General features: G+C 33.7%; 1 protein-coding gene across 4 annotated transcripts; it reads right to left on the bottom strand.

Annotated features, from left to right (window-relative positions):
* Nucleotides 1-4,069: 4,069 nt before the first annotated feature.
* Nucleotides 4,070-25,017, bottom strand: LOC149790015 (uncharacterized). Of its 4 annotated transcripts, none has more exons than XM_089972103.1 (11): nucleotides 24,897-25,017; nucleotides 22,995-23,143; nucleotides 18,646-18,748; nucleotides 18,024-18,125; nucleotides 11,793-12,092; nucleotides 10,824-11,150; nucleotides 10,336-10,374; nucleotides 8,852-9,238; nucleotides 6,296-6,592; nucleotides 4,849-4,959; nucleotides 4,070-4,503 (listed from the first exon to the last, which is right to left on the bottom strand). In XM_089972103.1, exons 2-11 carry the CDS (start codon nucleotides 23,001-23,003, stop codon nucleotides 4,250-4,252), a joined length of 1,929 nt encoding a protein of 642 aa, XP_089828229.1. In that variant the 5' UTR covers nucleotides 23,004-23,143; nucleotides 24,897-25,017; the 3' UTR covers nucleotides 4,070-4,249. The 4 variants fall into 4 exon arrangements, 3 of the variants coding, with proteins under 3 accessions (XP_089828229.1, XP_089828230.1, XP_089828231.1); XM_089972104.1 differs by having other exon boundaries at nucleotides 10,827-11,150; XR_016423794.1 differs by having other exon boundaries at nucleotides 4,475-4,503; nucleotides 6,246-6,592.
* Nucleotides 25,018-25,610: the final 593 nt, after the last annotated feature.

Below are 25,610 nucleotides of genomic sequence, written 5' to 3'. Positions count from 1 at the left end.
GTCAAAATAGTTGTTATTAATTTAAATTTAACTAGTGTTTCAGAACGAAAAAATATTCTTCTTCTTAATTGGTGAAATATAAATGCATATCGTAAATAACAAAGGCAGTGTTTCTGCTATACATTTTATTTCCATTAAGTAAGATTGTAGACAATTTAGAAGAATAACAAACAAATCCACGAATATACACAAAATCTCTCATTAACGAATACTGTTTTTATCAAATCTCCCTTAATGTGTCTCTTAAACACCCATAAAACTAGTGTTATCCCAATAATAATAAAACGTGTCTGAAAACGGAATTGTATCAACAGTAAATTCTGTGATTTGTTTTTAAGATATTGTATTTATATAGAAATGATATTATTGGTGTAAATCACACTAAATGATGAAATAAAGCAATTAGAAGTCTGACCTGATTATGTACCAACACGACTAATATTAGAGGTTACTATGACTTGAGGGGGCACGCAAGCTTATCAAGCTTTGCACTAAAGAAAATTAATGCTCTATGCTAAGACAAAGCGGGCACAAAACGTATGAAGTCTGGGATAATTTGCAAATGCCAAATATTTGTTACAGTGAAGATAAGCATGAAACATGTAAGCGGTAGTATCTACAAAAGATCGCAATACAGAGTAAGATCGACTGCCTTGTCAAATCTGTAACTTAAATCTTATTATGACTCCGTCAACACCTTTGGTAATACTACACTAGACTATAAAGCATGCAAACTAAGTAAGAGTAGAAACTTATACCGGTTTGTCTCAGATATGTACAGAAAGCAGACTACATCGAAAATCAGAAAAGGTGACAAATTAAGACAGGTGTACGTTATAAGTGTTGAAGTCGCAAATAAATATAAGCAAACCGTAATAAATTTTATAACACTGAATCTGCAACGGATATTAGGGATGAACACACGTAATATATGAACACAGCTTATATGGGTTAATTAAAGGAAGCTGTACCATGTAAGACATCAAAGAAGTAAAGCCCACTTATTACTAACTTAGGGGAGTAGACAAGGTCTATATAAGGAGCTAGAAGCCACAATGATGCAAAATAAGACTGAAATAAAGCACACATCTACATCATAGAAGCAAAGTAGATTATAGGACATAAACGTTATATACTCTAAACATTGCATTTATATTCCACTTACTGGTAGCATTCAGAAAGATATTGTCGTTTACAGCTCTCGACCATATAATTGCATTCGGGAGCTGGTTCCATACCTTGGTTGCACAGTATTGTAAAGGGATTTAAACCGCTCCGTATTTACACAGTAGCTATCTAAATGATTTGAGTAACTGAAAGTGTGGATCGGCAATAACACAAAGTCACTGAAGTCTGTGAGGCCTTGCTCAGAATGTTTTAAATTCAAGACGCAGAGTGGTGATTTTCCTGAGGTGTAGAATAAGCATGAGTACCTTCTCCAATAGGTCTTTGGAGAAGGCAATACAATCATCAAACACACATGTAAGTGTCTTTTGTCCTGCAATTGCTTAATGAGTACAAATTTAGTAGACTTACAGTTCGTTACATTAACGTTCTGATAAATGTCTATCGCATACACAGAACATGTACTGATAGATATGGTACCATCGTGATGTAGTTGTTTGCTGGTCTTTCACTGATATATGAAGAACCTTTTCATATCCGCATTGTTCGATACTATTGGAGGTTTCATGTGTTAATCAAACATGTTAGACCAAACACTGATACATTCACGTTGCTTTGGATTTGTTTGATGCATATTAGCAAGTTCGATTGCACTGGTCAACAGTGAAATCATTACTGACTTGAAAAGGCCCTAATCTGTAGTATTTTGGTGTGCGAACACGAATATAACCGTGAAAAATTTGTATTGGCTCTCGTTTTGAAGATATTCATATACCTCATTTTCTATGTTTCACTGTGTAAATTTCTCCAGTAGGACTGCAGTAACATCCGGAATAATGATGTAACATTGCATAATACCATCATGCTCACATCATCCACAGTTGATTGCATCATTTTCTGATGCAATGCAATACTAATGCCATGCGGCTGCTGAAGTAAGTTGACGTCAACAGTGTACTATACATGTGTAGGCCTATTATACTAATGCCAGGCGGCTGCTGAAGCTGACGTAAGCAGTGTACTATATAAAGCCCAATCAGATAGGTTCAGCATTTAAAATATTTTAGACGTTGTGCGAGACAGTTCAAGCTACTGTTACATAAAACTTATTATTTTATCCATTTACGTACAATAAAGAACAGTAATGCCTCGAAAGTGTGTTAATACCGCGGACAATTTTTGCTATATTTGTGGGGAAGTGACATTTGCCAACCAGAAGAAAAGTATCAATTCTCAAGTGAAGAAGGCATATCATCTTTACTTCGGATGCAAGGTTGGTGACCAAGACAAGCCTTGGGCTCCGCATATATGCTGTGCTACATGTACAACACAGCTTTCACAGTGGTTGAATTGCAAAAGGTCATCAATGCCGTTTGCAGTCCCAATGGTGTGGAGAGAGCCAAGCAACCACCTAAATGACTGTTACTTCTGCTTGGTTCCTCCTCTTTCCGGCGGAATAACGAAGCGAAAGAAGTCGAGAATAGTCTACCCAAACATTCCGTCTGCATTGAGACCAGTTCCACATGGTGAGGGACTTCCTATTCCAGAACCTCCAGCAGAATATTCTCTTGATTCATCTGACGAAGACAAAGGTGAGTCGACCTGTTCTTCTCCTGGTCCATCAGCATGCAGTGATCCAGATTTTCACTGTGGTGCATCATCAACCCCACACAGAATAACACAGGAAGAACTAAATGACCTGATTCGTGATTTGGACTTATCAAAGAACAAGGCAGAATTGCTAGGATCAAGACTCCAACAATGGAATCTTCTAGAAGAAGATGTCACAATTACTGCATATCGAAAGCGCCACCAGCAATTGGAGCCTTTCTTCAGAAAGGAAAGTAATCTGATATTCTGTTCCGATATTGAGGGCCTCATGAATGCTTTAAAAATCACTCATGACCCACAAGAATGGAGACTATTTGTGGACTCTTCGAAACTGAGTCTCAAGGCTGTGCTTTTGCACAATGGAAACATTCTTCCATCTATTCCAGTAGCGTATGCTGTCCACATGAAAGAGACATACGATAACTTAAGGCAGCTACTGAATTCCATTGAGTATAACAAGTACAGCTGGTACCTCTGTGGTGATTTGAAGGTAGTTGCCCTTTTAATGGGACTGCAGCAAGGATATACAAAATACATGTGTTTCTTATGCGAGTGGGATAGCCGAGCAAGGGAAATGCACTACATGAGGAAGGAATGGACTCACAGGCAGAATGTAGCCATTGGAGAGAAGAATATCCAACACCCAGCTCTGGTTGAGGCTCAGAAAATCTTGCTACCACCCCTTCACATCAAACTAGGTTTGATGAAGAACTTCGTGAAAGCCATTGACCGGACTTTGCCAGCATTCCGATACCTGCATGAAAAATTCCCTCGACTCAGCGAAGCAAAGATTAAAGAGGGAGTTTTTGTGGGTCCTCAGATTCGACAGCTTTTCAAAGATGACCGGTTCAACAACTTGCTGGAAGGTGACGCGAAACAAGCATGGAATGCTTTTCGCCTAGTTTCTACAAACTTCCTCGGAAATGTTAGGGCAGAAAACTATAAGGAACTAGTAGAAGACATGTTGATGAAGTATAAGAAACTTGGCTGCAATATGTCTCTAAAGATTCACTTCCTTCATTCCCATTTGGATTTCTTTCCTAGCAACTGTGGTATTGTTAGTGATGAACACGGCGAACGTTTTCATCAAGATATCGCAACAATGGAACAAAGATACCAGGGAAAATGGTCCACTACAATGCTGGCTGACTACTGCTGGACACTCCTCAGAGATGCTCCCGAACAGCTGTACAAGAGACAGGCGAAGAAATCTAAGATGTAGTCAATGACTTGATTTTTTATAGGTAGGCTATTACAGTTGACCTTTTACTATTGGAATGCATTTCGTTATGTAAACATTAATTTCTTGCAGATTACAAAAAAACTAGAGCCAATTTTGCAATTTGACTGTCATATTCGTGTTCAGCACATAAAAATTGATAAGAATTGACTAATTTTATTTCAGTAACATGACTTTTGTAAAAATTTGTTGTCCAGTGTTGTCAATCAAAACTTGCTAGAAAATAACAAAATAAAACACAGTACGGCGTTAGCAGTCATGTAAACTGGTTCCTTAATTCCTCAGATCGCCCTCTAAATCCATGGTTGGGTCAGATTCTGAGAGAAGTGAAAACTGGGTCTCATTTGAAAAGCGGGAGCTACGTTGCGAAGTGTAATCTGATGTAATGGAAGTTCGAACACTCTTCACGCGTACTGCGATGTCCGATTCTCGCGCTGTTCTAGATGTGTGGAGAGTTATCTTGTTTAATGTCGAATGGTCAACTTCTCCGTCTGTACACGAGTCTGCAGATTGCGTTCCATGTGAATCTGAATAATTAAAATGCATTGCATGACAATTGTTAAGTATGTAAAGACACCAATATGATTACTCTGCAAAGAGGTTTAAACTTTATTCCATAAAGGTTTCCGTGCCGGGTGTAATGGCGCCAATGGCTTAGCTGTAAAGCGCCAGAGTGGTAACCCACACGAATCTTAGAAAGGTATATATACACCTGAAATTATAATTATAAATGACACACATATGCCAACCAGAAGGAAAGCGCATATATATATATGTTCCTGCATTACTATTCAGTTGGAAGTAAATTTGAGAAAAAAAGCTGATGATTTCCGATAAAAAATTTGCGATAAAAAATATTTAATAAGTCCTACCATCAGGCTCGTGTATTGTTATACGGAAACTCGTCTCGCAGAAGAGAATTTCATTTGAATCGGAAGAATCGTGTTTCTCTACCTCCAGTTTAGCAATTAACTCATCATTATCTGAAACAAAAAAGAATAAGGTTCAATGATACAGGTTATACATGGAAGGAAATACAATATGGCTTCCTCTCTCATCTATGTTTCAATATCAGGAACAAGATTATATATATATATATATATATATATATATATATATATATATATATATATATATATATATATATATACTTTATATGAACAAGGTTGAATCTCATAATAATATTTTTATACTTTGATATTTTCTTACTCACCAGATTTTACCAATTATTATATCAACAACCAATACTTTACCAATATCATGCAAAAGGTTTTGTCGAAGTCATAAATTATGTATACAATATGAAATAATTTCAGGTTTTAATGATATGCCGATGTTAGGAATATGTTTACATGTGTCGATTAGAGTACCTTCTATCTTTTAGCCGCAAGAGGTGATCCTTCTCAAGGACTGATTAAGCTTTATAACAAATGAGTCGAGATGCCACGATATGAGTTAGCGACTGTTGAAACATTTTCTACGTCCATAACTTTTCAAATCTGGAGACTGTCAGCTGCAATTTGCCTGTACACTTTTCTTGCTTTTTAGGCAAATGTTTCAAATTCCTATATGATTGGGGCATGAATAAAACATCGCTGGTTTTAATTCACCCAATCGATGCTATGCATTTCTCGTTGAAAGTATTACTGCGCACCGAGGTCATAATATTTTGATGAATGCAGCTACCTTGGACCCAACATTGATTATTTGTTGTCATATATTGAGGTCCATTCAAGTTTGCAGCAATCATTACCCTTTTGAAAGGCCATGAATATGCGTTAATTTTTGTTGTCCACTGTCTCTGTGTTTGCATGTTAGTAAATCTTCAAAATTGCTATTTAAAGCATTGTATTTTTGTACATCATCGGCTCGAAACATGTTTGGCTTTCCCTCTTAGGAAACAATGAATCTTTTGGAGTATCAACTTGTTATATCCGCAATGTGTCTAAACAATCTTGACTGGCGCAGTAGATTATACAAAGGCTTAACTACAAAGTTATGAAAGAGTTTATAAGATGATGTTTGTGATCTGAAATAATTGTAAGCCAGTGGGAGCAAAGGAACTTACATTTTGAAATATATGGTTTTCTGACCCCTTAAACCATATTTATATATCAGCCATTACATGTAAGATCTTCATGTGGACCCAATATTTTCGTGATGAGTATCAAACTGCATCATATAAGACATTGGTGTGATAACAATACGAATTAAGGTTTACTTAAATGCTTGAAGTAACAATCCACATTTATCAATTAACAGCACTCACCATGTGCGTCAACTAACGTTGTTGAATCTTTATCAATTAACAGCACTCACCATGTGCGTCAACTAACGTTGTTGAATCTTTCTTCAACACATTTAGCAGATATTCTGGACCTTTCCTTTCGATTGTTTCTTTGAAAGCTAATACTGCGTCTTCTCCAATCTCCAAAACCTTTTCAACAAAGTCTGTTGCTCTCGCTGATCTGCTATGAGCAAAGATTTGATCAAGTTGGTGGAAGTACTCTTCAGGCAAAATTCCACGCTCCATGAAAGGCCTCTTAAAATTCATTGGATTTATTTCATCTACGACAGTGTCAAACTCCTCAATGATCCTGTCTCGGAACTTAGCGACTGTAAAACAAATGAAGAACAATAGCGCATCATAATGTGATTGGATTAGTTTTGACAAATTTTAGGAGAAAAAAGAACAATGAAGTTCGTTACTTGCCTACATGTGTGTCGCATTTATTACCTGGCTGTTTATGACAGCTTCCATGATTTACTTAGGCTGAAATTAAAGAAAATATGCAATTAATGGGACCAACAATTTGGTACATTTTACAGTAGAGCACAAGTTAGAATTATTACAGATTCAACAAAGTTATTTACATACATACGTGCAATACTACTAGCCTTGACTATGTCACAAGAGTTTTACTAAACTCACACCTAAATACTAGAGTAACTTTGTTACTATTACAATTACATTCTTATCGGTTTACATATTGCTGGGGTCTGCAAGCTATCAGATACGGATTATTGTTTTGAGACTTCCAGATTTTTCAAGAATGTGTTTCTCACAATCTGAACCTGTTTTTGTAGATCGGCTTTTACTTGTTTTCGTTCTTAGCATGCATTATAGAGCAAAGTGATAATTTTCCTCTGAGGTTTTAGCTATTCCTGAAACTCAATAAACATCGCAAGAGTATACAGGTAAAAATGGTGAGTGTACATATAAGATCTCCATACTTTCAGTAGTTAATTATCATAATTGTTGACCAGTATCTCCTCAACCGAGCGCTTTAAAGACACTCTTTTGCTGGTGAATGAAGATGGGGCGGCAAAATATAGTTCTCTTCATCTAGAAGAATCATTTAGAGAACATCTTCATATCTCATATTATTTCCATGCTGCATATGCTCTAATTTAGCTTGTACATAACGCCAATTTCGTGTAATTCTTTCCTCCTTCTCTGGTCACAGTGATATTGAATCATGAGTCATGGATAATTGGGGTGAACGTTGTTGAAATGTTTACTGCAGTTATAGTACCCCTTGTTTCTGCAAGTTTGAGAGTGAATATTTTCTTGTAACATTATTTCGTCACCCTCTTATAGAGTCTTTGCACATTTGAGCGCAATTACGTATGAAATCTATAACTTCCTAAATACTCACTGTTCTGTTTGGTCGCAGCATTCTCTACCCATATCAACATATGGATATGAGGCGCAGCTCCACTTTCTGGAAATATTAACTGTACGCCTTGCATTAATCTTGTATTCCGTACATTAATCTCGTACTCCGTACATAAATCTTTGTACCTCGTGGCCAAACTACATAGTACATCTGATTGGGTATTTTCTAATTAATTAACTCTGACTTCTAATACCATATGAATTTCATTTTATTTCCGCATACATATTGTTTATCTTGTCAAGATGTTACCTAAATATCCACAATTAATGTTCCCATGTGGTCTATGCTGAAGAAAACAGGCAACATATATTGCAATGATAAGCTGATTTATCATGGCAACGCTGAATGCTTCACGTTTTCATTTTAATGATTGTGACTGGGACTTGTACTGCAGATCATCTGTTTCTTAGTCTCAAATCAGACTTACTGAACACATGCAACAAACGGGGACTCTCTTTCTCTTTTTATCTTCTTAGAGACTCACCGTTTGATATCATTTACCCGGGGCAACTTAAATTATATATTGTGACTTTTCGTGTGCGTCTTGAGTCTGCAGAACACGTTTCCAGGAGACACATCATCTAATGATATTTTAGACAATTCATTTTCACTGTCGTAGAGTATTATTTAGATGGTCTTATTGTGTATATTGTCTCATGAAACTTTCCATCTCTGTTGAAGATATATGCTCAACGTTTTGTTGATGACTAATGGTACTATATTCTTGGAAAGCTTTCAAAGTAACATTTTTCTTTATTGAGAAAATAGTCTGTGAGGATAATGTTTGTTTCTGCTTGAGTTTTGCATTTGTTCTAAAAGCAATTTCACAGCATTGATCAAATGTACTGGGAGTGCAAAATGATACTGATAGCGATTGCAGTAGTGAGAGTTCTACTTCGGCTTTAAATAAAGTGAAATTGCCATCTAAATTGTTTACAGTAGTGTCAAGGTTAGTATTAACATTCATATCATTGCCAGGGATATTTAAGTGTCCACCTCAAAGAAGTAGATGTGCTACCAATGCATCATTGCTACTACTGCAAAGGGCATTATCAGGACAATCTTTCAGAACCTTGTCACTTCACCTTTCTACGAATAACTCTGTCAAGTAGAAGAAAGGTCTTCTCACAATATACTTTAATGTTAGGGTATTTAATCTCATTTCAATCTAACAGTATTACTCTGACAAACTTACCATCACTTCGTTCAAATTCTTCTATTACTCCGATTGCCAACAACTGTACATTGACGGTCAAGGGTCCTTGGGGAACAAGCCACTTTGTTTTCTCGTCGCTCAAGAGCTTTCTCAGCAATTTTTCGAAACTGCTGGGTTGACAGAACGCCAGGAGTTTGGTGTATGTTCTCTTTGAGCATGGTGTCAAATGAATAATTAAACTGCCAACGGTTGCTTCTTTAAATACGGATTCCGTCTCTTTGAATAACTTTTCTCGAACATTTTCCAATTCTTCTCCGTTTATTCGTTCAACAACAGAAGCCTCTGCATGAAGGAGTGGACGCTCGTCTTCACCCAGACAAAGTGTTGTCTTCATCTGGATCCTTACTTTAGAATCTTTTGATTCACCTAGAAAATACATACAGTTTCGAGTTTCGTGTCTATCTCATATCGAATAAGTTGGAAAGGAAGACAATAACCCCAAACTGTTTCCCCTTCTCAAAATCATGTACTTGTTCACAATTATCGTTGACTAATCAATCTTTTATTCGTGTCTAGTATCTATTTGCGCATCATAAATATAAAAATAATGATTTCTTAAACATCAGTCACAAATTCTTCCATTAGATTTATTTTATTTTATTTTACTCTTTTCAATGTCCTCAACGACTATGAATGTCAAACATATAAGTTGTCATAATTAAGTACGTATTGCACTATATTGTCATGCTCAGTCTGAAAATACATGATAGAAAAGAAACATGGACAGATTTAAATAACTTACAAGGGTCATTTATTTTTGTTTTAGCTATGACATTTGAGATATCTCGTTTGGATTTCAAGAAAAAACACACAGTCACCTGGATATTGTCAACATATATACAAGAAGTTAAAGCAGGCGAAGTTTAGCACAAATGCACTTATATATTATTTTGATAAATGGTGCAAAGTTGAGACAAAGTTACTTTCCGAAGCATTTCCTTGTAGAATACATTTTCGCCTGCATATTTTCTGGCAGTCAGAATATAACAGAAAAGTTTTAATTTTGAATTAATGCTAATATCACTCAAAAGGAATGCGCCCATGGTTTTCCTGTATTGAAGACAGCACTAAAGTCTGATACAAAAAACTTCGAGTTCTTTCATATTCCTTCTCTTGAGAGGTCAAAACTATTGAATCGATAAGAGCTTTACGAAAGAGAATGTTGCGCTAATTCTGTATACAATTTTCTACATTTTATGTCAACTGGAAATGATCGCTTAAAAACAGAATTGGCGTATTGTCTTACAACAAAACGCCTTCTGAGAAAATCATGTACCCTAAATTGTAATGTTATACTTAATCGTTATCTAAAGCAGTTGTAAGTGCAAAATATTATGCTAAAATATACTTTCGCTATAAATTTAAAGACCTATGACGAAATGTTCGAATATTTTATACAAAATATGAAAGATACATACAAAATTGATAACGTTGTATTTGCGCAAAATAAGAAAAGTAATTACATTTGATAGATCCTCTGTGTCTCCAGTCTGAACTTCTGGCTGCAAAAGAACAAACGTATATATAAGACAATTTAAATGTTTAATATGACAATTCAAATACTCCCTGAAACTATTGGCATGACACTTTTATTTACCATTGGTCTAATTGATTTGAATCGTCAATGTCAAGAGCTTAATATTCCACTTACATGAAACTTAATTCCAGTAAGGGTTAAACTAGTAGGAAAAGTGTCTGAATAACGGTAAAGCAATACTGTTTCATAATAGCTAACGTCTTAAAAAATCACCGAGGTAGGTAACTTAATTAAAACGTTTTACTACAAATTTAAATCAGGACATAACCATGGTCAGTACCATAGCATTTAGGAGCTTGCACAACATTTCAGCACAACATTTCAACACAACATTTCAACACAGTTGTCTACAGTTACACCTTAGCTTATTCCCAAAAAGTAATCTTTAATATATTGCCACTGAAGTGTACATACTACCGAGCTTAGTATCATCTCTCGTATTTGAAACCATCTCGGAAAGACGATCGGCCAATGCTCCTGACTCGGTCAACCTCAAAGCATAAAGCAACAGGTTAAAGGCATAAGGCAAGTTTTGCAGGACACGATCTAGCAGGATTCTAGCCTTGTCTCGTCTGGACTTGAAAGTGATATCCAATATGTCTTCTATATTAAATATTTCTCGTTCCACCAAAATTCCCAGGATTCTGTCTGGGTAAAGTTCTTCCAAGATATACGATTTCTCTCGCTGTATCATTCTTTCAATTTTTATTTTATCTTGAGAAGTCCAAGCTTCGGGAACTTCTGAAATATCAAAATAATTTATACAAACATATATTATTTTTATATTTGACTCCATGTTTTTCGACATTTTGACATATAACGTAAAGATTGTCTAGATTTATTGGTTGAATCCTTCAATCAGCACTTACGTCACTCCGTATAAAGATACCAAAACAACCTCAAAATATGTAAATGTGTCTATAAATCAATCTAATATATATATATATATATATATATATATATATATATATATATATAATATGTGACACTATAACTAATCAGAGGCTTTTTAATAATATTTTTATATTTTTGTTTAATAAATGTTCAATCCTGCATCCTCCGCGATCTGTACATTAACTTTAACACAGATTATTTATTCACGAATTATACGGCTTACGTTAATGATATGTATTTACATTCATTCATAGCTATGACAATGTAAACATGTTACGCAATATTTATGCACCTAATCAGGAAGCTTGATACGATTCTCAGGTTGTTCTTTCGTGGTCTAATACTTATCCTTCTATCATAATTATGTTGTGTGGTCTGTAATATTGCTACACTTAGCTACAAAATGTGCATTGCATAAAGCTGAGTTACATATATCAGTTAGTGGATTACAGTCGTCTAAAAAAATTAAATACTGTCCTTTCCACTTACTTTCTTGTACTTTCGCATCCTTTAGCAATTCAAGAGCAATAAATTCCTGTTTGGTTTCCTGAAGAACATTGAGAAAGATTGCAAAACTGGTCGGCTTGGAATGGAGAAGCTTATGGATCAATAATTCTGCTTGGGCCCTATGGGATAATCCTTTTCGAATTTCTGTTTCATCATGCGGAAACAAAATTCCATCTTGCACAAGCCTGGGGGTTATACTTGTTGCCATTAGATTCTCCAGCAGAAATTGGTAGTGTTTTTGTATCATCTTTTCATCCTGTTGTGATAGGCGATTCAAGTAATCTGTTTTAAAAGTAGTTGAATCACATATACAACTTTATATATATATATATATATATATATATATATATATATATATATATATATATATATATATATATATATATATATATATATATATATATATATATATAGGGGCAGATAGAGATAGATAAAGATAGAGAGAGAGATCACTTCTATTTATTATTTTTCCTTCTAGCGATCTCAGTCCAGCTAATTTGGCCAAAACACATACACGTACTTAAAATGTATTTATTTATTTAGAATAGACAGCAAAATGATCATCTTCAAATGCACTATAAAGTTTACATTGTATAGGCCGCATTCTCCAAGAAAACTAGTTAATAGATTTGGTCAGGAAAGAAATGGAATCGTTAAACAGCAGTAAGGTAATGAAAGCCAAGTTCTATTTTGAACATTAAAAACATATACCGGTAGCTGATACCTCAAAATGAAGTTCGAATCTTACGAGAGAACATTTTTTAAAATTTTATTCCTATGACCTTTAATAATTTGTCAAATGACCACAACTTCCAACATTGTGAACGTACAGGATGTGATAAACAAAATTTAACTAGATCATGCAGAATTTTAAAGACAAGTCGAATGATATAAAATGTTTCGAACACAACAATCATTGAGAATCATACAAATAATAAGTGAATACATTATCACATGGGTGCAGCGTTTTAGTTGGTTTACAAATAATTGCAGGGTAACATATAACGAATTGTTAGTATTTGAGACTAAGCTTCTAACATAATGGAAAATCATATGCGGTTGGGGTGGATAATAGTAGAGGTTGGTCCGGATCCTATTCACTTTCAAACATTGCCTATTCAGCAGATTGACAACATCTACTTTCTGATTGGACCAGGTAGATTTCAAAAGGCTTTAACACTTTATTTCACTAGTTAATCACCCGACGCCCAGCATTTAATGAATGTTAATAGACCATTTCTTTTTTGCGTGAATGGCATATCAAGAACAGTGATTGTATTGTTTAGAAAATATATTATGTATTATTGATGTGTGCTTTTATTTTTCTAGAGAGATATAAGAAGCACATGGAAACCATTCATCTATATTGAGATTTCATTTAAATCGTTCACAATCCATTTTCTCACTTTTGAAGGATAGGCAATAGATAGGTAACACATTGATCAATTCAATATCATTTATTTCCACATCTACAATTGAACTACGTACATGTTGAGGGACTACACATGACGCAATATTTAAAAAAAGAGAAGAAAGACGTAATTCAACAGGATGCCAACAATCCCAACACGTCATCACACACTCATACCGTATTATTATATATAATATAAAATCGAATAAAATAAAACTGAAAACTGCGTTAAACATGTGTATGTGTTATGTATATTTGATTTAGGTTATATTTGATTTAATTTAATTGTTTGCTTGTTAGTTTTATTTTTCTAATTCTATTACATGCGTAAATAATGTAACTTTATTTATTGGATTTGACATTTTCCAGAAATTCAGTTCTCTTTGACCTGACCGTTTTTTCGTAAACACAAATAATATAAACTTTGTACCTAATGCTAACCTAGTTCCTGACCTTGATTAAGAAATCAGTGAGAGTTGATGTAATCAACTTTGTATAATTTTCTTTCAATTTTTCCCCAGAGTAAAATCATGGTTTAAGTCCAGGCCACGCTGGGAATACATGATGTTAGATAGCTTCTATGTTGTTCTAGAAGGGTGATCATGTGACCCTTATATGGGATCTGTTTTGCATCCTAAATTAGTGTAATATTGTTTTCTATAGAGAATTTGGGCAGTCGGACTTTAAACCACTGACACTTAAATGTGTTTTGTTGTGACCAGTTTGAGTTCAAATTATTTGTGATCAAATAATTAAAGCTGATAATTTTCTCCTGTAAACGTAAAACCATCAGTTGTTCGATCGCCAATGATAATTGACGTTTTTGCACACACAAAAAAAATAATAATGGTAACAAAAGACTTTATTGAATAACGGCCATTTGTTTTGCCTCTCTACAATTTTCTTCATACACCGCACACGCATCAGGTGGTTTAATTTCATATGTTATGTGTTTAGGCTCTTGCAAAACGTAACAAGAAAAAAGTGAAGACAATATTTAAGTTCAGTGTTTTTATAATGTTTCAAGTTGTTCTAAGTCAGTAATATCGCCTATATTAATTTGATATACATAAAATCTGTGTTCATGCCTGATATGGTTTTATGTGTGAATGATATTTAGTTAATTTTAACAGATTCGGCAATGACTTTGGTTTGAAAATCTATACAGATACTTTGGATAGGATCCCGTTTTTGTAAACTTAAGTATTATCATCTTTTCGTTTGCATGTAATTGTATCTTGGCTTGTTTCCTAATTCATTTGGATCTTTAGGAATCTATAAATTTAGTAAATTAGTGTTAGATTTTTCACTTTTGTTAATGATGCAGAATATATTGAATGAGTGACATAGCATTGTAAATAAAAATGCATCATATTCGAAAATCAACTTGTTCCGAATATGAAAACATTTAACATTTTCTACTCCCATGACATTGTCCTCATACCACCAACGAAAGTTACGAACTGGTGTCCATGCGAGAGGACGACGTTTACCTAGATCAGTAACAAATAAAACTGCTATTATCGTATCACCCACTTGCCTGTGATTGTCCGTCGATGTGACAAGTACACATACAATGCACAAGTTCATGCGTAGCTAAGGGGCCTCTGCAACGCAGATACGACGCGATTATACAACGTGAGTACATACAATGGCCATTGTCATGGTTGCACCAATGTTTGCCTGGTAATCAAAGCGTCCACCATTATTGAAACTGTATTACACACACAACATTTGTACATGGGTGTAGCCCCTAATACAATGACAGACATAGGTATATACGCTGAGACATTCGCGGAATACATATCATATATTGTTGAAGACATACGTTTATACGAAAGCAGAGACATACGTGAAGATATACACGGTGAGGTAAGTGAATATACATGATTTGCATCAAAGCTAGCCAGGTGAACAGACCGGGCAGTATTACGGGAAATGCTTTACAGACACAGCTGTTATGTGTCTTTAGTTTATATTGCGTGCTTAGGGCTCTGTTCTATGATTGAAGGTTGTGGATTGAGATTTGCTTACAAGACTTTTTGGGGGTTTGTCAAATAAATAGTTATATATTCTTGGCTTTGAAAACGAATCGGTTTTGGTGACAACTTTGACTTATCAATAGTCTGTACACATATGGAATGTTTTATCTGGTTCAGGCATAATAGTACATGGTCAACCCGATTGCTTAGTCTGAGACCACAGAGTCGTAATAAACCCTCGCTGGGTATGACTGTAAACAAAGTTCACTACATTAGTTGACACTGTGAATGATTGCTGGTTTCACTAACGATTTCTTAAATGTGTGAAATTAATACCCTTGCCAGATACAATTCATTTTTTGAAACAAAGTCAAAATAAACTTGAAAGACAATTATAATATCTCTGAAATGTTTCAAAGGTATTCACATTCCCGATTATTTTACGAATCTAGGTCTTAAACTTTGCGATAGAAGCATGGTTATTAAGTGACCATTTAAGAGACGCTTACAGTATTATGAATTCAATAATCCTAAATACCCTATCACAACTCAAAACGTTTCGAATGAAATGCAGTAATCTTGAATGCCATTATGTACTACAATGATACAATGCACATTGTCTTTGGTCGAGTTCTGAATACTTCAGTGGTTGTGTTTTGGTCCAAAGAGTCAATAAGCACTCTGTACTTCTAATTATTGATTGAAATTAATAATTCCTCCAAAATTTTATCTGAGCATTACTATAACTTATGATCATTTATTCCCAAAGACTTTTGTTTGACATGAATGAATAATTGATTAACAAATCTCTGTAAATACAAATACCTACTTGACATACGTGGGAAGAGTCTTGCGGAAAAATATTGCCGACGGAAAATTCCACTAATTCTTAAACTGGGTGTACATGTTGTTCACTATTTTGCAGTACTGCATATTACCATAAATGAATACACGGTACTGTATATTTGATCAATTAAATAACGTTTCGCATATATATATATATATATATATATATATATATATATATATATATATATATATATATATATATATATATACATGGCAAAACCAAAACAAAAAAACAAAAAAAAAAAAAAAAAAAATCGCGGAGTATAGCTAGCACGCAATATATTTCTGACTAAGCCAATCATATATAAGTAACAATGAAAACAGTTCAAAATGGATCCGAACGCTCGTGGAACATGCATGTTGCAATTATGTTAGATCGCGTTATCAACGATTTTCAGTGTTATTTACATTCAGCTCGGGACCTCAGACCAGAAAGATCAGAATCAAAGGCACAGAAAACAAGTGTATATATATTCTGTTGTGTGTGGCCTTCTTTGTAAATGATGGAAAAGTTACACGGGATCACGATAACGGTGGCGAGGAGACTTCTGGATTGTTTAAGAATGGCTTCTATGCCGTGTTTGACAGCGCACTTTATTGCATTGATGGATTCGAAATCGATGCAATTGTTGACATCATTGATATTGCCACAACGATTATCGGACTCGCCAAATACAGTGACGATTACACAAAGTCCATGATGTTTTATGGTGGAAGGTGGTGTGAAGATGCTAAAGAAATAATTGAGAATTCTTTACTCTAACGAAAAAACACATAATCGAATAGATATTCATGATTCAGAAACTAATATATACAAATGGATCGTTTGATGAAACTATAAGAAAACTGCTATTATGTTTGAAGAATGCCACGTAAGAATTCAAAGTGAATGGCTATGAACGGGATACAATAAAACATAAACAACATGAAATAGATTTGTAGGATTACATAAAAGCTGTAGAAATTGTCAATTTGAAAATATAATTTATGAAGACGACACAAACAATATGAAAAAACAGACTGAAGGTTAAGCGAACATAATTATTTGAAAAACAGATCCTAATAGAGCGTTGCAAAGACAGTTCTAAAGCATTGAAACACAAAACTCTTAGCAGTCCTATATCTAGCACAGCTTTGAGACAAGTTCTGAGAATAGTCTGAACGAATTAATGATTTTTGTTTAGATCAATATAACCCGAAATAAATGACTATAATAAGTGTTTAAAGAACGCTTGTAACAATATCTGACATAGTCATTGCAATAGGCATGACTAACTCGACTGTATATATGACTATCTAAGTGTGTGCAAGTTTTGTAATTTGTGTTGAAGGTTGGAGCTGTTCCATTTGAAAGTAAAGATGATTCATTCATTAACATTATAAATATGGTTTTATTAAATATATTTCGAGTGTTAAGAAATAAAATTTGGTAGGTCCTGAAACAATTAGTATCAGTATGAATTATTGCTTATTTGTTTCATAAAGTTTATAAGAACTTTATTTTTCGGAAGGCTGTATAACTTTGCCTTCCATTGACACTGCGCCACATGCATTTAATTGTATAGTCTTTAACTCTGCATTTCAAATGTGTGTTCAGTCAGTGGTTAATAGAAAAGCAGAAGTTATGCGCGAATAAGGCATATGCTACAAAGTATTCACAGATGTTGTATTGCAAAATATATGAGACAAATAATCATGTATCAAAATATATTTTGATTATGTACCCATTCGGTTATCTAGAAGATTTTTAGTAATATAGCACTAGAAAATACACAGATATAAAAATGAAGACAATACAAGAGGGCTCTAGTACTAACTATTCTAATTCCGCTTACAGTTTGTATAAATTTTATGTGTTGTTCAATGTTCATGAAACGATAAATTTTCGCAAAGTAATGCATACAAGCTTCGTAGATTGAACAATAGAAATGATAAGTGTGGTAGGTGTGTTGCTAAAATGTTCATACATACCACTTTTGTAGCCACTGTCAGTATTTCCTTGCTTGCCTTCGGAGTTTCTTCTTTCACATAATTGTGAATCATATGATTCATTTATATATGAAAGAGCGGGTGCTTATATTGGAAAACGAGAAAACATAAAACTGTCATTCCTTGTTTGCCTTTGTAAGTGCTAAAAATGCAATTCTTCCAAAAGATTTAAAAGAAAGAATTAATATTTCAGCTCGTGGGTTCAAAACAGTGCGCGTAGTCCTCAGTAAACTGTTTTATTTTTATGTTGCGCACGATAGAAAGACACACAGAAAGAGAGACAATAATTGATACAGACACATGATATATATAGATGAAGAATATTATCTATTTTCTATCGCAGAATACTTAAAGGATATGTCACTGAACTCCAAATTCACTGTAATGCTAAATAGTTTCATTTTAATTGGAGCTTATTTACAGTCTGCATTACATACTGGCAGATATGATTGCACACTTTAAAAAATGTTAGATATACTTCATTAATATTGAGATGTTTTCATTTATGTACGAGCCGATACAATATTATAATACAACGGCGTTTATTAATCATTTAGACAGCAGCAGAGGTTATAATGTAAAACAGTTACTTTCAATATGTTACCATCTATCTCTGGAGTGAAAATAATTGATTCATCCTCTTTGCTTCGTCTGGGACACAAGGCACAACACCCAATTCCTTTCAAAGACATCATGTAAACTGTGAACTGAAAATAGCATGAATATCATGAAATGCGATTTCTGCGATGCAATATCAACCTCATTATAAGACAAATATACTGATACATTACCAGTATATATGTAAAACTACTTTCACCATTATTCTTGCATGGTTTGGCTGAATTTACCTCTGAATGGACAGATGTGGAATGTTCACTTAAGAAATTATACTACATTCAGCAGCTGTGAACTACTGTGAAATTTGTCCTAAATCAAAAATACTATATTTTTCCCTCTCTAGTTTTATCAAACTTCCAGTCAGATATTAATTGTATTACCAGTAAGTAGACTATACGATACCATTTACCAAGAAAATTCATATTGTCTTAAACGAGAAAGTCTATTTTCGCCATTGAGACACGAAATATAACTTTCATTAGCCATGCATCTTAATATGATAATACGTATATTTAGTAGAATTGTTTCTGAGTCGGATGAGATGTTAAAGTCTTCATGAACTAAATTTAGTACCTCTTACCGTAATTGCTACCGACCTCTCTTATAAGTTTTGTACCGAGATGCTACAAATGTGTTCTCTCACGTTCCTATGTTCATTGCTTATAGTGTCCCAATATCGAATAACAAAAATAGGCAGTTTTAATTTATGAACAATATGTGTAAGATCAGTGTTGTTCTTCCTTCGAGTTCAAACGTGATTATGAAATAACTGACTTGTTTTCTTTATATAAGTGATTGGCTGCTCAGACCAAATTAGTCGCTGAACTGTATATATAATACCTGACTAGAGATGCTGATTCAGTAATAAGTCCTTTTCTCAAATATCTGAAGAACAGGGTTCGTTTTTAGAACGAAAACCTTTGAGTAAATGCAGCAGCACGAAGGAAGGATAACCTCTATACAAAATCTAATTTTTGTTATTGGACCGAAATTTTACATTAATCTCAGCTTACCTTTATTCGAAAAGTGAGTATAATAAAATGTACAAAGAAATGTGCCATACGTGATGATGATTGAATATTTTGTTTCCTATGGGTTGACAACTCTGGAGGAGGATATATGTTGCTTTATGAGCAGAAATGTAGAATTAATTCAACTCAGTCTTGCGAGCTTACCTGGATAATGCATCCTCATATTCTTGTTAGAACGTACACTTACGGATAAACGAATCCATGAACTTCAAAATTATAAAATGAAAGACAGCAAAAGTTGAAGCAATGATAAACCTTTCGAAAGAGCTTTTTTTTAAAAAAAATTCGTCTTGTTTTTTATTTTTCTCAGAAGAAAATACCCTCCCCCCAATTTATTTTTAAGATGGCATTTCCTGTTAGAAGCCACTGAGACAAAGACATAATAAACATAAAATATAATGTCCTTCCCGCTAAAGTCTATTTGAAGTCAACCACTTATAATTATAATGGGTTCTCTTAAACACAAACGCCAAAGAAAAGCTTAAACCTACGAATATTTGGTAACAAAACATTTCTCATATTGACATTCAAGCGCTGTATCATGTTTAACCAATGGAGATTGTAAATTTGTATTTTCCCTTGTCACCATGAATCCAAAAATGATGTCCAACTACAGACTGACTATCTACAAGTTTGCAAAATTGGAATAGGAAAATTATCGTATGTTCCAAGCTCAATGAATACATTATTAGCGTGTCTGTTCGAGATTGAAATCAATAAAATTTGAACCTGGGTTCAGAGTGTCATTTTGTGTATATAGTCCCATATTTGAACCAATTAGTATGGCATCAGTGTTAACTTCCGATTAGATGCCAAATTGATACATAATGTTACAATGCTACATTCACGCCAACATACCCATTCATAGATATAGCATTCATAAAGCATTATTATTGCAACACAATTAAAATAATATATAGATAAAGCTAACAAAAAGGACAGCCTTTTAGTAAAAGAATTATTACATAGGACTTAAATGTTTTGCCAAGATATGTAGCGAAATGCATGAATGAAAGAAAACTATGTTGCACTTGGCGTCGAATATTTTTATTAGAAAAATTTGCTGCCATTGATTTGGTGGAAAGAAAAGATATGTTTGAAACAGAACTAGCTAAGTAAAAACGTTTGGTAATACCAACATCCTCTTTTAGACGTTAGCTAAACCTACATTGTTATAATCGCATTTGCTGTTGTCCCCAGAATCCCACAAAGATGATGCCGCACAAAATATGGCGATATAATGTTAATTACCCATTTGACCCTATATTTATCAGACCCTGTTTAACATAAGATTCCCTTTGCCACAGGAGTGACACAATATGCTAGTAACGTACATTCAAAACATTTGATCCTTGTAGACATATAATTGTAAGGAACTAAACGCCATGAAAGATAATCTTTCACTGATTATTCTGAATCATTTATTGATTATTATAATATGTGTTACAGAAAAGAAGCAAAACAAAAAGAAATAAAGTCACACAATTATGAATATTTTACAGCATATTTCGCTATATACGTTGAAGCATCGCCAATCAATCGATTATATAAAATATATTTGTATAATCATAAAGCAAGTGTAATTGTAGAGCATATTGACTGTAATTTAAAACAATACTTAGATTTTCTAAGACCGAATTTATTTCATGCATTTTGTTAAGGTGTTATATGTACGTTTATATTTATCGGAAGTCTTGGTACATGACTGCATTTATATTATTTGCAATATTTGTTCATGAATGCAAATTGTACTGATTATCTATCAAGAATATATTACACAGCGTATTTCGTTCCCGGGTATAGATTATATCTTAAGATATTACAGTGCCAGTAGATTGTATAGGATAAATAATCAGAGGTTGACGAGTTTCTAACAATTTAACCTGTTGACTATTTTGGGGTAATTTTTCATGGGCTAGTGGAGAAAGGTGGGATCTTAGAAGAATAAAGTTATTTCCCAGTGGTAGGGTTAGGTCACGTGAACACGTAGTGAGAAATGTTAGATTGAACTGTACGATCTGTAACGTGGGGTATGTTGCGACATAAAGGCGTAACAGACCATTGAAGGCGTATATAAAGAGACAACTGAGCAATCAAATTCATTCCCAGTTTTGACTCATTCCTATTTTGGAATCTTGTTTCATATGTTAAAACCCGTGTGCAGATATGTTTGATGATGTGTTTAGATAATTTTAGAGTAGAGGTTTGTTATGATTATTCATTATAATAAAACAGTGCTCATAGAACTAGAAGTATATTCTGGGACTATTGTAAATAATTTAAACTATGCCATTGTGATATGTTCATTCGAGAAACTGAATTTAATTCAGAACATTAGATTTTGAGGAAATCGAATAGTACATTTTTGGATTACGTTGGATTCAGTTCTTAATACTCTAAGCTCCTCTTACATTTCATTTTATACCTTTAAGTATTTGTTTGGTCTAACACCACTTGTTGTTTTCGATTCTTCCTGTTATTTAGTTTAAGAAAATAGCAAATTTATTTTCATGAACTCTATCGCTGAGCAGAAAATTTCGTGCGAGCCCTGAACAGCAGATCGATATAAGAATATCATTTCAATGTGCGTTCTTAATCAAACAGACGTTCTTGATGAATTATATCGATTTTTAATAATAATTGTCTAAGATTAAAATTTTATTCTTGTTTTGTTTAAACACAGAATGTTATTAGCACTTTAGCTTTTTTTGTTATCTTCATCAGAGAACAATCAATTCGTTAAAGCTGGTCTACTAAATAAGTGAACACTTATATCGTCCATAATAGAAGGTGGCTAAAAGTGTTTTTAAAGTTCATGTAGAAATATGACAGCACCTTATCAAACGTGAAACTTAAAATATAAACAGTCTGCAATCAGTGCAATTAAAAGGCATTCAAAGTTAGTTTTCTCATGGTATAACTTTGTGTAAAATACGAAGTTTCTTTGTGGGTTTTTCAATCACTTTATTTCGTATTAACTGTTTCAGAGAGGATTGAATATTATCTCTCAAGTTTTCAATAATCAAAGAAATAATCTTAGCCATTATTTGTTACATGAGGCTTATTCTGACTGTATCCACAAAACCGAGGGGTTCTTGCAGAATGTAGAAGCTGTAAGTTAGCCATTTACTAGTTAATTACATAAGAGGGACATCGGAAAATGAATGCCTCCTTATACTTCGCATATACATAAACAGTCTGAATATGTGGCTTTTGAAGTGCACGCTTTCTTGCTATAAACTGCACATTCTATACTTTTCGTTACTAAGGCCTGAATCCCCAAGTAGCAATTGAAACAACTTGCCTGAAACATGATCCAATGAAACAAGATGTAACCTCGGGTAACCAGGCAAGGAACGTAACCAGTTACCGAACATCTTCTATTAAAACCGGAGATAGTGACTTGATTGATGCAACTAGACAAAACGTTATCATGTTTTGAGATCGGCTGGACTGAAAACAGATAATAGAGAGGACGATAGACTGAAGTTAATTTGGTTGTCTATCTCATCTACTGCAAAACTTAGATCAAGAGATAAACCAGAATTGAATTGGGCAACCGGTTCTTTGCGTGCAAGATTAACTTCGTGCATAATATATGTTGAAATTAGCATCTATCTTTGCTGCTCACTCATTCATACTAAATATTGTATAGACATTTTTGACTTTAATATATTATATAGACATGGAATACAATTATAGTCAATACTGGCGTTTTCAATACAGAATAATTTTTCCATGAAGATTTAGAAATTACTTATTTTGTTTTAAATTGCCGACGGTACAGTCAGAAATTCACGTCAAGACAACCAATCTAGATAATGTTGAATTTAGAGATACGGTCAGAAATAATGGAAGTTATGGTCGAAATTAGAGATAACCTATGCTTAAGACGGTGGCACCCAAGCGTGAATATTCATTTAGCTGAATTTCCTCTAACTCTGCTTGTCCTTGATCAAGTTCATCACTGACATATGCACTTGGTTATTGGTGTCCATTTAAGGCCCTGATTATTTCGTACTTGTACCTATTTAGCATTAGGAAGGATAACGAAAGGTCAATTTAATGATGACTTTCACACACAGATTTGTGTACAATGATTCCCATTGTAAGATATGATTAATATTTGCCTGCTGTTCGGTAACTGATTATGCAGACAATAAAAAATGGTATCATCTTTTGAATGATGAATGAAATATACAAGGCTGTCTAATTATTTTATATCAACAAAATGATAATCAACAAGTATAATATACATTGTTCATTTACACTTATTCATGCGCAAAGACATTAAGAAATTTGCTAATTATGTAAATGAGTGAACACAACTTTTATTCGGTATTTGGTACCACTAGGTTATATCGATTAAAAGTTACTGAAAGTCATATATCCGTAAATTAACAAGTTGCCCTGTATTACTAAACAAGATACCTGTACACAGGCCTATGTATTTGATTCAATGATAACAATAATATTTTTACTGTATTTGTAATCACGGTGTCACGTCAATGATATGTATTAGACAAAGTTTCCGAAAACTCTTTTCTGAAACTTACCTCTATTTGGCAACTGAGTTTTGCAGCGAGAAGAGCACTCTAATATACGTGCAACTAAATAGTGGCTACATTGATGATTCATTTGTAATCTAACTCATTGCATTGTATGATATCGAAATATTAATAACAATACTAATATTATAAAATAATAATATTAATAATAATAATAATAATACTAATGATAATAATAAGAATGACACTACAACTGCTTCTAATACAAATAATAATTATAACACCGATTATGACGACGACAAAAATAGCACAGTGTAACTTACCTGCAAAGGGCATTGCCTTGTGGATATATATATATGCAATACTTATAAAACAGGATAGTCTCGCTAAACAACACCATTAAATATGTGTATACATTAACACATTGTCCTATATTACTGTACGATATACCTATTTACATAGATGTGTATCTGATTCAAACATATTTTAAACTATATTCGAGGCAAGGTTTATAATTGAACAGCACAATAAAATACGACCTACTAAAATATTATCTTCCTGGTTGGGTCACATGCAGTCTTGCTCATTGAATTGTATGTTATTCTAATAACAATGCTGACAGTAGTCATGACAAAGATAGTGAAAATTACCACGACGACAACAATAATAACAACAACACTTTCTTCTCATTAGCTTACCTTGAACTACGGAACACGGACTGAAGGCCTGCCAAGCCTGCGCCTCATAAAAAGCGAGTTTAGCAGCGATATAGAGGGTTTCACGCTTGCTACGGAGTTACTGATCGTAGCGCTTAAAAATACCTTCCTTAGCACCAATGCGCATGCTCACAAAACATTTCCAGTTCCGGATAGTTCAGTATTTCGCACCGTTTTACGCTTTATTATCAAAACATAAAGTCAACAAATGAAGGAAAATTAGCTGTATTAAATATCATTATGGTTAAACCAAAACCAATAAATACATTATATATGTTTAACATCTTATGTGCATACTAGGAAAATAATTATAGACACACATTGATAATTATATTCGGCATCAATACTTACATTTTATCAGATAATTAAATAATATTTACTGTCCACACTTAAATGATATAAAATAATTTAATTAAATACACTGTCCATATTTATATAATACCAGATAATATGGATTCATTATACATAATTTCAGATACATATTAAACATTTATTGCACAGTTTTGGCTGCATAACCTTAACGAAAACCATCTCAACAATTTAGCATTTTTCGTACGTTGATATATCCTTCTTTCTCAGTTATTTTCTCAAGGTTAATAGTTATAACACAAGTTAAGAAAGTTAATGCACGAGTTCGATAAGAAAATTATGACACGAATTCGATACGTTAGTTGCTCTGTAATGCTGAATATTATA

Source organism: Sinohyriopsis cumingii, chromosome 10 (genome assembly GCF_028554795.1).
Source record: "Sinohyriopsis cumingii isolate HCF-2022 chromosome 10, ASM2855479v2, whole genome shotgun sequence".
NCBI classification, from domain to species: Eukaryota; Metazoa; Mollusca; class Bivalvia; order Unionida; family Unionidae; genus Sinohyriopsis; species Sinohyriopsis cumingii.
Note: the sequence above shows the minus strand (reverse complement) of the source record. Positions and strands in the feature narration are given on the sequence as shown.